The sequence below is a fragment of the Anopheles marshallii genome, chromosome 3, assembly GCF_943734725.1.
Source record: "Anopheles marshallii chromosome 3, idAnoMarsDA_429_01, whole genome shotgun sequence".
Taxonomy (NCBI): domain Eukaryota; kingdom Metazoa; phylum Arthropoda; class Insecta; order Diptera; family Culicidae; genus Anopheles; species Anopheles marshallii.
Window position 1 is genome coordinate 38,019,317 of NC_071327.1, and position 13,779 is coordinate 38,033,095.

The window sequence follows — 13,779 nt, forward strand, 5'->3', positions numbered from 1 at the left end:
TAGCACGGACTGAAATGTCACGGCATAGGTATTGTTCTTCGATTTCATAAAATCGTAGCATTAACTGATCCCATCGGGGGAACTTTCTAATACGTTGACTTTATAATTCTGTAAGCACAAGAAGTAGGATTGCAAATGGGCGCCAACATTGAACGACTCTGCAACATAATAACTCATCAATCCATTATCGAATCTTCTACAGCGGCCTGCTCCGAAACGGATGAATGTAACCAGGATGAGGTATGCTCGAACGGACAATGCATTAACCCATGCCACGAAGTAAACGCATGCGGTATGAATGCTGAATGTTTGATGGGTGCTCATACGAAACAGTGCTCCTGTCCAGCAGGTTTCACTGGAGATGCAGCCGTCGAATGTGTGCGAGGTATGTGAGGGAAAAGTCATCGTGTGATGGGGAAAGGGAAAATCGGAACGAACTGGAACTGATTCTTTTTTTTTCAATCGCAATAGAATGGATAGATTCGTTCCTCTTCGGCCCTTTCGTTCCGTTGGTTGCGATCGTGTAACCTTGTTAGTTATGGCCTGCGAAGAATTCATTTGTAATTCGAAACTCTAAACTTTTCTTCAGAATGAACATGTTGGTATACATTTAACACTTTCACAAAAAGCTTAGTTTAGTTACAATGGATTAGTCGTTTTATATAAAAAAAAAAACAAATCATTACGCGGGATCTTCTTTTCCGTTTGTATGATGGTGTATGTATGTTCAATTGTACAACATTGACCGGCAATGAGAAAAAGGTTTGTCTCATACACGTCATGTATTGGTGGAGCCACTGCAGCTTCAAATTGATGTATGATAACTTTCAGGATTGGTTACTCTGATCTCCCTTCAGATGTCGTATTGAGCATTGGTTTTATCATTTGTTTCAGTCCCTTTTTCGTTGCATCAGTAACTTTACAAGTTCTTTGGTGGAATCGAGGAGATACTTTGATTTGTTCTATTAAAATCTGTTCGATAAAACTGTTTACAATTGGCCAACATCACAAATATATTCTAAATCTGAACGGTTTTAGAACGTTCTAAATCAGGAGACAAATTTCCATTGTGTTTCGATTTCGACACAAAAGCGAAAAAAGGGTCCCAGGAACAGGCTCGTTACGTGAGATCGTTGTAAACTCATAGATTACTTGCAATAACTTTTACAAACGCGAAGAATGCTATCGATTAATGTTCCTTCTTTCCATCTTACAGTTCCGATTTCGTGCGCTTCCAACGCAGACTGTGTGGATGGAAGCATCTGCAAAGAATCCATGTGTTTGCCACGGTGCAGAAACGATCAGGAATGTGCACTGAACGAAAAATGTCTGCAGGGCAGTTGTATGCGTGAGTATTGCATATTATTCACGCCATAGCATGTGCTTTTACCGATAAATCATTCGTTTCTTCCCTGCAGTGACCTGTCGTCTCGATAACGATTGCTTCTTGGGCCACATCTGTCTAACCGGACGTTGCGTTTACGGATGCCACGCTGATAGTGACTGCAGTGCAAGTGAGACCTGTCGCGACAATCGATGTGTCAACCCTTGCTCGGAAAATCCTTGCGGACCGAACGCTGCCTGTACGGTGGTTAACCATCGGGCTAGCTGTTCCTGCTTCAACGGCATGGTACCAAGCCCGACGGCAAAGGTAGGCTGTGTCCGTGCCCCGGCTTTACATTGTACCGAGAATCGTGACTGCGTTGACGGTACATCCTGTATCGAGCGGCTCTGCCGTCCGGTGTGTGGCAATGATCAAGGCTGCCTGAACAACGAACGCTGTGACGGTGGATCGTGTAAACCGATTTGCCGCAAGGATGACGATTGTCGCACGGGTGAAATCTGTCAAGGTCAGACGTGCATGATTGGATGCCGATCGGACAGTGGATGCTCCGATCAGCTGGCCTGTGTTGAACAGCAGTGTGTAGACCCATGCCAGGAACCGACCGCTTGTGGAACTAACGCCGAGTGTGTGGTCGTATCGCACAGGAAGCAGTGCAGCTGTCCGGGCGGGCTAATAGGCGATCCGTTCAACTTGGGCTGCCGTCAGGAGACGCACCTCTGTCAAACACGCACAGACTGCCCGAAAGGACAGGCCTGCTACGGTGGTACGTGTATGCAAACGTGTCGCAACGATCAGAACTGCTTGGCGGACGAGCGATGCGTACGGGGAACTTGCCGAACTGTGTGCAATAGTGATGCCGCTTGCGGTAACGGACTTATCTGCGAGGGGCGCATCTGTCAGGCAGGTTGCCGATCGGATAATCAATGTGCCACAAATCAGGCCTGCATCAACAAGAAGTGCACGGATCCGTGCGCAACACTGGGACAGTGCGGTTCCTGCTCGGAGTGCACGGTAATTGATCATGGCGTGCAATGTAGCTGCCCACATGGCTATCTTGGCAATCCGCTACTTTCCTGCAGTCCACCGGCAGAGAAATGTAACGCGCAGTGTAGCTGCGATGAAGATGGCATGTACTGCGTGAAGAACTGTCGCCAGGCGAAAGACTGTGGCTGCGGACAAACGTGTCAACGAGGCAAATGCCGCGCCAAGTGTAATCCGGGTAACTGCCCGGCAGGATTGCTGTGCCAGAATGGTGCCTGCGTAGCAGGTTGCCGTACAAGTGCTGATTGTCCCAGCGATAGGTCCTGCACGAACGGAAAATGTGTGGATCCGTGCGCCGATGGCAAAGCCTGTGGCAAGAATGCCCTCTGCCAGGTGTCTGACCATCGTTCGCTGTGCTTGTGTCCGGATGGTTTCCAAGGTGATCCGTCGGTCGGTTGCGCACAGTATGAATGTCAAACCAACGATGACTGCGAGCTGGACAAGAAATGTGCGAGCGGCAAGTGCATCAACCCTTGTCTGATACCGGGCGCCTGTGGCTTGAACGCGCAATGTCGGGTCGTGAACCGACAGGCGCAATGTAGCTGCACACCCGGCTTTTTCGGCAACGCGCGTCAAGAGTGTCAACCGGTGCAAAAGAATAGCTGTGCTCAGAATCCCTGCGGCGATAATACCGTGTGCCGGGAGGATGAGCACGGTTACGAGTGTTCCTGTGAGCCCGGCTGCGTGGGTGATCCGCGACAGGGCTGTTTGTGCGAGGGAAAGCTCAAGAAGGACGATTGCGAACAATACGCCTGTGGTACGAACGCGGTCTGCCGCATGACGGAATGGGGCGCACCGTCCTGTGTCTGTTTACCGACACATCCGCACGGAGATCCGTACATGTCGTGTAAGTATTGCTTATTTGATGCCCTTGCCAAACAGCGAATGGTACTAATGATTTTGTTTCATATGTTTACTTACAAACAGGCACTCAAAACGATGCTACGATCGATTGCCGAACGACCGGGTGCGTAGAAGGCGAATGTGTACGTGATGGTGCGAAGTTTATCTGTCGCAAAGGTAAGTTCGTTTGCTATATGTCTACTACCTTTCCGTACCACAATCGGTTAACTAACGGTTCGAACAATCGTTATATTGTACGGACGGTGTCCTGCCGCAATGGTCCTTTCCTGCTCAGAGAATGTAAACTGTTGCGGCGGATGTACACTGTCAGTGTAAGCTCACAAACTTAAAATTCAAGCACCATCGCTAATAGAACCATTCCACTTCTCAAAGCGACGATAACGAAACAATCATGCGATTTTATCTTATCACATAACTTTTAAAATTATTAATATGGCTAAATTTTTTCAACAATTTCAACATTTCAATAACTGATCTCGTCCATCGTCCATTAAATTAGCAGGATCGTTATTTACCATATGTTATAGTGCAATAATTATTATATATTTATGAAACTAAATCAAACTTCGATTTAACTGTGTTTATCACACTTAAGGTTCTTAAATGCGTTCAACTTTCTGTTTTATACACCGTTTTCGATTCGGGCACTGCAGAAATAACGAACAGCTGATTTTGGCTCAACTAGCAGTAATATCAAAACATTACATTGTGAGATTGGGTAAAATTATTGTCTATATATTATTACATAATTTGTAACATTTGAAAATTTAGACTTCACAATGTTATCAAATAATTCCGCTTGTTCTGGCAAACAATTTGCCATAACGTCGAAATGACGAAAGCTATCTCAATCCGCGGGAAGCAGTTTGACAATTTGCAATGGTATTCCACATGAAAAAAACACACTGAATCTGAACATACACCCTTCACCGTTAACTTACGAATGGTCACTTTACTTTTACACACCTTTTAGGTTAGAATTTCAACATATTCCGTTTCTGTATAAAAATCGCAATTTAAACAACAACAAAAAAACTACAACAACCTACCGCACGAATTATTCTACCGATCTCATTGCAAATATAAAAGTACACCCTATCTGACCCTTAAGTTAAAACAACAAAACATCGTTCTGTATTTCGGGTTTTGTTTTCCTTTGTTTAATTAAACACATTTACTCTAACTGTTTCAAACCAAAACAACCGATCTATTGTTCAGAATTGTCACTGTCAACATCGCGGTTACCCAATCTGCGCTACATTCACAGTTTACATTGCTCACGTTCTCACTATTTCGTTCCTGCAAGGTGCAATTGCACGATGCAACCGATGCACTTCCGCACAGGAACGACTGTGAGCGAGAACTTACGAAACTGTTCTAGCTTTGCTGGTTTAAAAACTTTTTTTCTGTTAGACAGTTTTCCTGTTTCTCTTTCCATAACAGATTGCCTGTTGAATGTCGTTTCCTTAAGCTTAGCTCTGGTAAAATGTATAATGTAAACATGTGTATGCAGCATCATGTGCATTGCCCTTGTTCCCGGTTAATGTTGAACCTGTTACGATTAAAAATAGTACCTAGTGTAACGCATTCCCTCCCCGTCCAGCGAATGGAGAAGAAATTATTTCAAATGTTTTACGAACGCCGTAGCTCTTTGTTATTCTGTCTTTCTTTACCGATCTAACTTCATGTTTGTTGTTTTGTTTTGTGTATCGAACTGCTTTCTCGCCAGATTGGGAACTGTGGACGGGACACTTCTCACAAATAGTTCACTACTTGCACGTGTTAGGCCTCGGGTTTTTTTTGTATGTGTAAACAAATTTAAGGTTTATTACGGGTTATTCACGTTTGTTTTGTCATGTTTGCTATTTTGTATTACTTTTTTACTTTTGATATTTACAACAACAACAAAAAACACACAAAAATATTGGTTTGTTTTGCACTTGTTTTCCCCAGTATTAAAAATTTATTTTCAGACTTCTCTCTTTTTCCTTGCCTATTTTCCCCTATGTCCTTGTTTCCTTTCTGTTCACTGTCCTGTACTTTTCCATCGTAATGCATTTGGCTGTTTCTAATACAATTTTGGATTGTGTTTGATGAAATGTCTATCGCGTTTATTTCTATTTCTATTTGCTCGTGTGGTTGATCCCGCTTTAACTATAGCTTGTGTATCTATTCCGCATAGAAATGAAGTTGTACTTCATCTGTACATACGATTATCTAATGGCAAGTTTGTTGTTATTTTCACATTTCTATACGATTCAACCTACATTTTCCGATCGACTGCTAGGACAGTGTCGATAAAAATGTCGTCTTATTTATTTTATTCCGTTCGGAGGTAGATATCGTTTACGATCGCCCGCTCTCTGACGACTGTAGACTATTTTCCAATCTCGTCCAACTTTCGATCCCTACTTCTTTTGTTTCTGCTTTCCTACACCCCAAATCAATTCCCCCGGGCAGAGCGCATGTGTTGGATGTATTTCTATTGTGAGAACTAAGAACACCAACCGATAGGATCAGTCTCATTGTCCATCGGGTTCTAACCCTCGATACCACAGTTCCTCACGCAAAGATGCGTCTATCTGGTACGTCGAAGGCTGCAGCAAACAGGGCACTAACCTGTAGTATTATTTTGAAATAATTTCTCAACATTTCCATTCTCTCGCATGGCGAAAGGCGCCTGTGACCTGTGAGAGAAACGTTAACATTTTACGTGTTGTGAAACTACGTAACAGGACTGCATCAACGGCTTGGTCAATGCACCAGTTTTGCGCGTGAAAGACACACTGACAGTCTGCTAGGATTGTAAGAACATTCGTTACTATCGGTTTCGGCCCATGTCCCTTCGGTTACGAGCAGCAAACAGTTTTAGGCAGCAGAACTTCATTACGACCATTTTGACAAGGACTGTCTCCCCTCCATTCCATCACCAAAAACGACCCAAACGACTACTGCCGACGCAAATGTTATCCGTACAGCCATAATAACTGCGAAAACAAAAAAGCAAACCACTTATCATCAACAAACCACTAATCATCATAACAACACCTCTAGACGAATCCTGTGCGAACGATTTACAATGCGCCAATGATAAGGCTTGCATAGGAGGCAAATGCTCCGATCCGTGCTCACTGCGGGGCGCATGCGGTGACAATGCACTCTGCCAAACGGTACTGCACAGACCAAGATGCTCATGCCCGAGCTGCTACATCGGACGACCGAACGTCGAATGCAAACCGGATCCCAAATGTGAAGAGGTGACCACCCCAAGACCGAATGACCCGAAGATAGTTTCGGTGGCATGCGAGACAAACGACGACTGCCACGAAAGTCTGCGCTGCGACGCCAGCGGACAGTGCAGCGATCCGTGCACGGTACCGGCACCGTTTGTGTGTGACGCCAACAAAAAATGTGTCTCGCGCCGCCATCGACCCAGCTGCGTTTGTACGCATGGTTTCATCGTGAATGACAGTGGCGAGCTCGTGTGCGCACCGGAAAAGCGCGAATGCTTCGGTGATGATGGCTGTGCCTCGAACATGGCCTGTCTCGATGGACGCTGTCTGAATCCATGCTTTGGCAACGGTAAGCGCAGCGCTCCCTGTCCGGACGACAAGGCTTGCGTTGTGGTGGACCACAGGCCGACATGCGTATGCATGAAGGATTGCAGTCCATCACTGTCGATCTGCTTGCGCGACAGCGGTTGTCCGGATGAGTTGGCCTGCCGCAATTATCAGTGCGTCAATCCGTGCGAGACGACCACTTGTGCCGAAGACACGCCATGCTATGTCGAAGATCATAAACCAATCTGTAAATTCTGCCCGCCCGGCTTCGTTAAAGATGTCCGACATGGATGTTTGAAAGGTAACATGAACACAACCCAAAACCAACTCTCTACTCTGTTTCTGTTCGTTTAGTGGCGATTAGCGCATTGATCCATAGTCGAACTCTTCTATTTCCGAATCATTTCCGCAATCTTCCTACTCTTCGTCTCTGTACCTTTACGATTTCGATAGGGGCAAAGAATGGAGTGGTACACGATATACTTATTACAGACACTATTGAATTTCTGTTCCTGTTCCACAACACTACCTTACTTCCTGCGTTAATGTTGAAATTACGTACAATTCCTCTCTAACTGCTTCCTCTGTTCATTCATGTTATTTTCATTTTCTCGATAAATTCATGACTTTTCATTCATTGTCTCTTGTAAGCCATTCTTTATTACCCTTTTTTTAATAATTGCATCCATTTGTATGGTTTTGCCCTATCACTCTATTTGAAGTACTGCTCAACATTCGATACACTTCAAAGAAGTTTTCATTACCTCTTTTTTGATCAATTTCTTTTGCTTCAATTTTTTGGATATTTATCCATCAATTGAACTTCCTACCGAAGTTGTACCATATTGAATTTTGAACGTTTGCTTAATGGTTTAATTAAACATGGTTTTATTTCTATACTTTTGCAAAGTATGTTAGATTGGTCTACATTATCTTCTTCTCCTTCCTATGTCGATCTTTCACATTTCCTGCTATCTTTAATTATCTGATGCTATCAGCCTTCTTCTTAGCAGAACTGTTATTACCAGTGAATAAAGCGCATTGAATGGAGCGAAATTTCAATGATTGGTAGAATAGAATACGATTCGTAAAGCTCCGATGCAGCGCCATACTACCAATACCGAACTTGCTGTACATTACGGTCACTGTTGCACAAACATTCACACACGCTCATGCCTTTCATCGGTCTCTTGTTGTCCTACATTCCTGACATATCCTTATCCTACACTTCAAAAAGTTCCTATGTACAAAAACTTACTCATCTGTCTATCTTCGCGCACAACCTGGACGTAAATTGACAGTAAAGGGTCGAACTGCTGTTTTCACTACAATTTTAATGAAACCAACGCTGATAGCATTCTCGAACGATGTATTTCATTTTTCTTCTGTAACATGCTGTTTAAATCGTTTTTTTTCCAGCATGTCACATACTGTATCCAGCCTATCATTAGCGGCTCTGTCTTTCTGTCTGTCTGTCTGTCTGTCTATCTGAATCTTCTGTCTGTTTGTTCGTCTGTTTTTCCAATATGCAATCACTCATCCTTCCTTCTGTCGCTGTTTACTGTACAACTATCTGCTTGTATCTCGCATTATGTGTTCTAAAATTGTACTCTAATGCTACTAGCACCAGTTATAGCCATGTCAATGGTGCATGTTTGTATATAATCTCTGTACTTGACACAATATCATAGCCGATAATTAATAATGCCATTTCTTCAAAATCCGTGGCCACACTTATCGTGCTCTTTTTATTGGTAGCAACTGAAATATTATACTGTTGCGTTCTGCCTCCTCTTCACTGTACCCACTATCGATTTTTGTTTCCTAAAATCTTAAATTATAATCATTTTTGCCACCATCTTTCTCTCCTTCTCTTTCTGTCACTCAATTCTCAATTGTGTTAAAATGTAAAAATGTGTACATTATACTGCATATTGATTATAATTATATGTATCCTTTTGTAACCTCACACCAACTACTTACACCTTACTTTCACAGCTGTTGAAAAAGATGAAAATGAAGGAGAAAAAACTCATGACATGAAGATTGTCAACTGTTCGGAGCACTCCGACTGCGGCGAAAAATTGCACTGTTTAGTCGACCTTTGCGTTGATCCTTGTAGGTCTGGTTGTGGTGAACGGGCGCTTTGCACAGTAAAAGCACACATTCCAATTTGTTCCTGTCCATACGGTTACACCGGGAACCCATCAAAACGGTGTTTACCATTGGACGGCATTAAGAGTAACACTTCTGTCACGCTGATGCCTGAAGGTACGACTGAATATCCTGAGGAGTACTATGATGGACACAAAATTGATCGGTCAGATGAGTTTACCACAGCCGACACTGATGTTGATACTGCCACTACAATAAGCAACGAACCGATTGCATCAAGCACAATGGCACCAGAGGAAGATATAACCACATTACCGACAGATACGAAACAAAATGAATCAATAGATGTAAATATTGCTGTAAGCTCAACTTCAAAAGATGGAATCATAGATGACAATGGAAAAGCAACCAACCAAGCATTTTCAACTATTTTCCCTAATACTCAAACGGATGATGTTCGAACTACACCCGAAACCCTTGCGTCTACGATTCCCATGGATGATGCGATTTTATCTACTACTACTATTGTTCCAAAAATGAACCATTCGACAGAAAAACCCAATAATCATGTTGATACACTGACGAAACAGGATCGAAAATCTACCGATTTGGAAGATACAGATCAGGAACCAACTGTAACAACACCGATTGATGATTATTTCGTTGAGCTATCTTCAACCTCCAAGCATTACGAATTCATGCAAAACAGTGAGGCCACTGTAACTCCTCTGGGAAAGAAAACCAGCACTACCAGCATGACTACTTCTGCAGATACTCCTACCACCACCGAACAATATATATTGGATGATCGTAGCTTACCGCTTTCAACATCCGGGTATGATGGCGATGATTACATAGATGAAGACAGTACGTCGACAGCGACGGTCATACAAACGACTCCAACCGTGAAGACGACTCTGCCAGCTACGAACTCATCTAAGCCGTACGACACAGAACCACCAGGTACAACGGCAGAACCGATTTTCGAAATCATGCAGTGTCGCACAGAACACGATTGCAGTGTAAATGAAACGTGCTTTGGTAACATCTGCATCGATCCGTGTACTCGATTTAATCCTTGCCCTCAGGATGTTCCTTGTCAAACCTTAAACCATGCTCCCATGTGCTTGTGCAATAGCGATACCGTTACCGGTTACAACGTTGATTGTATGAAAAAATCAGGTAATATATTAAAAAAAACCACAAAAATCACCCAACGCAACCAACTATCTATCCTGTTTAGTAGGCAGCCAGTTGAATTCGGTTCGTGGATTGTACGCGGTAATCTTGCGAATTGTTCAATCCTGTCGTCATTTCTATTTCCAACACGAATAGTTTCTACGTATGTTTGTACCTTTGCATGTCTTGCACGCTAGATGGGTTTGAATTCTATCAATCGCAATCACCCTGCATGCTAAAGAAACATCGTCGACCCAAGCTAATGCTGTTAACAACACCCAACAGCGTGGCCGAAGTTGATCGGAACCCGTATATGTGATGCGATTTCATGCTACTCTATAAAACCATCACTATCTTCGTAGTGTTGCTAAAACCCAGCGGAACAGAAGCTTCACTTTCAAGCGATCCTGTTCTGCAGTAGTCAACACATTTAGAAACTTTCTTGACTATTCTGTTCTGTCTTTTGCACTGTCTGCGATCATGCTCATTCTCATGATGCTTCAGTGTTCCACTATTTCAGTAGAATCTATCATTCCTCGATTCGAAGATTTACTGCGAACGTATAAGCTTTGCTGGTGCTGCACTGCTGATCCACGTACCGATAAAAACCGGTGTTTGTCTGGTTAGAGTTGAAGAAAAACATACAATCGATCTGGCATGGCGTTGGCAATGCTCTCATTATCGTATTTTGAATCATCTATCTTTTTCCGTCATGGGCGTTGCATATTGCTGTATGGAATTTGTTTCATCCAATGGCTCCCATACAAAGACATCCCCTTACTGCAGAACGGACCACTGCAGCCGCATGATAAACTCTCCTGAGATCAGAGTACCATAAATTATCCTTTTTCATCGAAAACAAACGAATAGTGACAAATGTAGTGTGTAGTGTAATTATTCGCAACCAAACAACGAATAGTGTATGCCGGTGAATGTAGTTATTGTTGTACATGTGTAGCCAAATTTATGTCAGCGCACGTGATTTGCGTATACGTTTACAAATTTGATTTCGTATATTCTGGTATTGCATAGCATTTTAATTCGCGGTGAAGGTGATATAAATGTACTTATCCAACTGTTATCCGTAGGCTTAGCTTAATCACATGGCATTAACTAGCATGCAATGGGTGTGGTTTTGCTTTTGGTTAATGTTTAAATGTATTTCAATTCCATATACATTGTTTATTACTATATATACGGTTTATACATTCTCAATCAATTGAGGAATAAAAACCCTTTAATCCCCAATAAAATTGATATCCGAATGCTACACTGGTGTCGTTATATTGGCTAATGCATTTCCTTTGTAACTTACAGAACTAGGATGTAGACATAGCAACGAGTGTCCTTTGGAACGATCGTGCATCAACGGTATTTGCGTTGATCCATGCCGATCTGGCAATCCTTGCGATGTTGGAGAAGAATGCGAAGTGCAAAATCATGAAACAGTTTGTGTAAAATGTAAGTATATATTTTAATATCTTAACAAAACTTATGGTAGTAAATTTGATGTTTTATTTTCGCGCTAATCTCCTTTTTTAGTATGCCAATGTGAAAAGGCAGCAGACTGTGGCGGTGGGCTGCTGTGCGATGGATGTAATTGTGTGCTAAAGGATACCGACCGTACAACTGGTTGTGAGCATTGCCCACCGGGCATCCCATGTGACCCTATTACTGGAGGTTGCGTAAAGGGTAAGTACTTAGGGCAACTCATGATCCCATCTACATTTACATCCATCAATATGGTAAAATTGCATTATTTTCATTCCTCACTACGAAGCGTAAACACAAACACCTCCTCCTCGTGTTAAGGATGGTTATTTTCCATTAGATATTCAGATACATGTATTTTCCATACTCTAGACTCATTTCTAGTCCCATTCTTAGTTAGCTAGTACCAAACCTACTTTTCTTCTGGCTTGCTTGTACTCTGTCGCTATGCTTATGTATTGGAATTTCTACAAGAAATTTTCATCGTGATCGTAAGTTATCGGTTTAATAACATTATTATTAGACGCAATTTGCTTTATTTTAATTTCACTTACTTTACTTAACAATCGCATTATTGTATCACAACACTACACTTTTACATTGGCATTCAAAACTACACAGAACAGGACGAATGTAGCATAGCCCCGAAGTCACTGAAAAAAAGCTACAACATCAAACAAGCAAAATTCTCATTTTTGTTATTTAACATACGTGAAAACTCTATATAGATGACATTTCTCATATATCATACATTTTACAAATAGAACATCAAACATCAACAATTACACATGTACATGAAAGAATGAAATTAAGAGTTAATTTTGTTTTGTTTTATACCTAAAAAATGAATAACACAGAACAACACACAACCACCGACACTTATCCAGATGTAAATAGCACAGATACAGATAAATTTGGCGAAGGAGGGCATACGCAAACCGTTAACAACGTAACAACCACAGCAATAACAACGCCTTTGCCTGAAAGTGTTATGGAAGATCTAACAACTGACACAAGCGAACTTAAAACTGCTCGGAATGCAACAGCAACTTCTAATAACATAGAAACTACAACAGCAAATGATGAAATAATTCTATATGAAACGAGAACAACCGAAACAATTGCCCAGTCAACCATAAAAAATTCTATCGAAAAAGATTACCATCACAACATCCCACCAGACTCAGACAATCAAATGACTACTAAAACTATCCAAAAGTCTACCACAAATATACCTATGACAATAACATCATGGTTGTATACACAAAAACAAACAAACTTTACTAAACTAACAACCGATGATGCACCAAAAACTACACCATATTTCCAAGAATACACCACAACACAAAACACAGAAGCAACACGATCATATACTACAGTTGATTCTACGGAACGATCCACCACCCGAAAAGATGCAACTACTAGAGCAGATAGGTTAGACTCCACCACAGCAAGTTATGATGAACGGTTTGGTCAAGGCGATACACAAACAACACGATCATACACTACAGTAGATTCTACGGATCGGTCCACCATCCGAGATGATCAAACCACTAGACTAGTTGAATCAGATACAACTACACCCTATCCTGATGAGCGAACAACTCAACGCGATACACAAACAACAGGATCATACACTACAGTAGATTCTACGGATCGGTCCACCATCCGAGATGATCAAACCACTAGGTTAGTTGAATCAGATACAACTACACTATATCCTGATGAACGAACAACTCAACGCGATACACAAACAACACGATCATACACTACAGTAGATTCTACGGATCGGTCAACCATCCGAGATGACCAAACAACTAGGTCAGTTGAGTCAGATACAACCACACCCTATCCTGATGAGCGAACAACTCTACGCGATACAGAAACAACACGATCAGACACTACAGTTGATTCTACAGATCGGTCCACCATCCGAGATGATCAAACCACTAGGTCAGTTGAGTCAGATACAACTACACTATATCCTGATGAGCGAACAACTCAACGCGATACACAAACAACACGATCATACACTACAGTAGATTCTACGGATCGGTCAACCATCCGAGATGACCAAACAACTAGGTCAGTTGAGTCAGATACAACTACACCCTATCCTGACGAGCGAACAACTCAACGCGACACAGAAACAACACGATCATACACTACAGTTGATTCTACGGA

General features: G+C 42.2%; 1 protein-coding gene across 1 annotated transcript in view; it reads left to right on the forward strand.

The window, feature by feature from the left end:
- Nucleotides 1–13,779, forward strand: part of LOC128712564 (uncharacterized) — a 93,904-nt gene that overhangs the window by 23,262 nt on the left and 56,863 nt on the right. Inside the window, 8 exon segments of the mRNA XM_053807457.1 lie at nt 203–385; nt 1,217–1,348; nt 1,419–3,233; nt 3,314–3,406; nt 6,305–7,111; nt 8,809–10,107; nt 11,422–11,565; nt 11,647–11,796. Of these exon segments, the coding sequence (XP_053663432.1) occupies nt 203–385; nt 1,217–1,348; nt 1,419–3,233; nt 3,314–3,406; nt 6,305–7,111; nt 8,809–10,107; nt 11,422–11,565; nt 11,647–11,796 (4,623 nt within the window).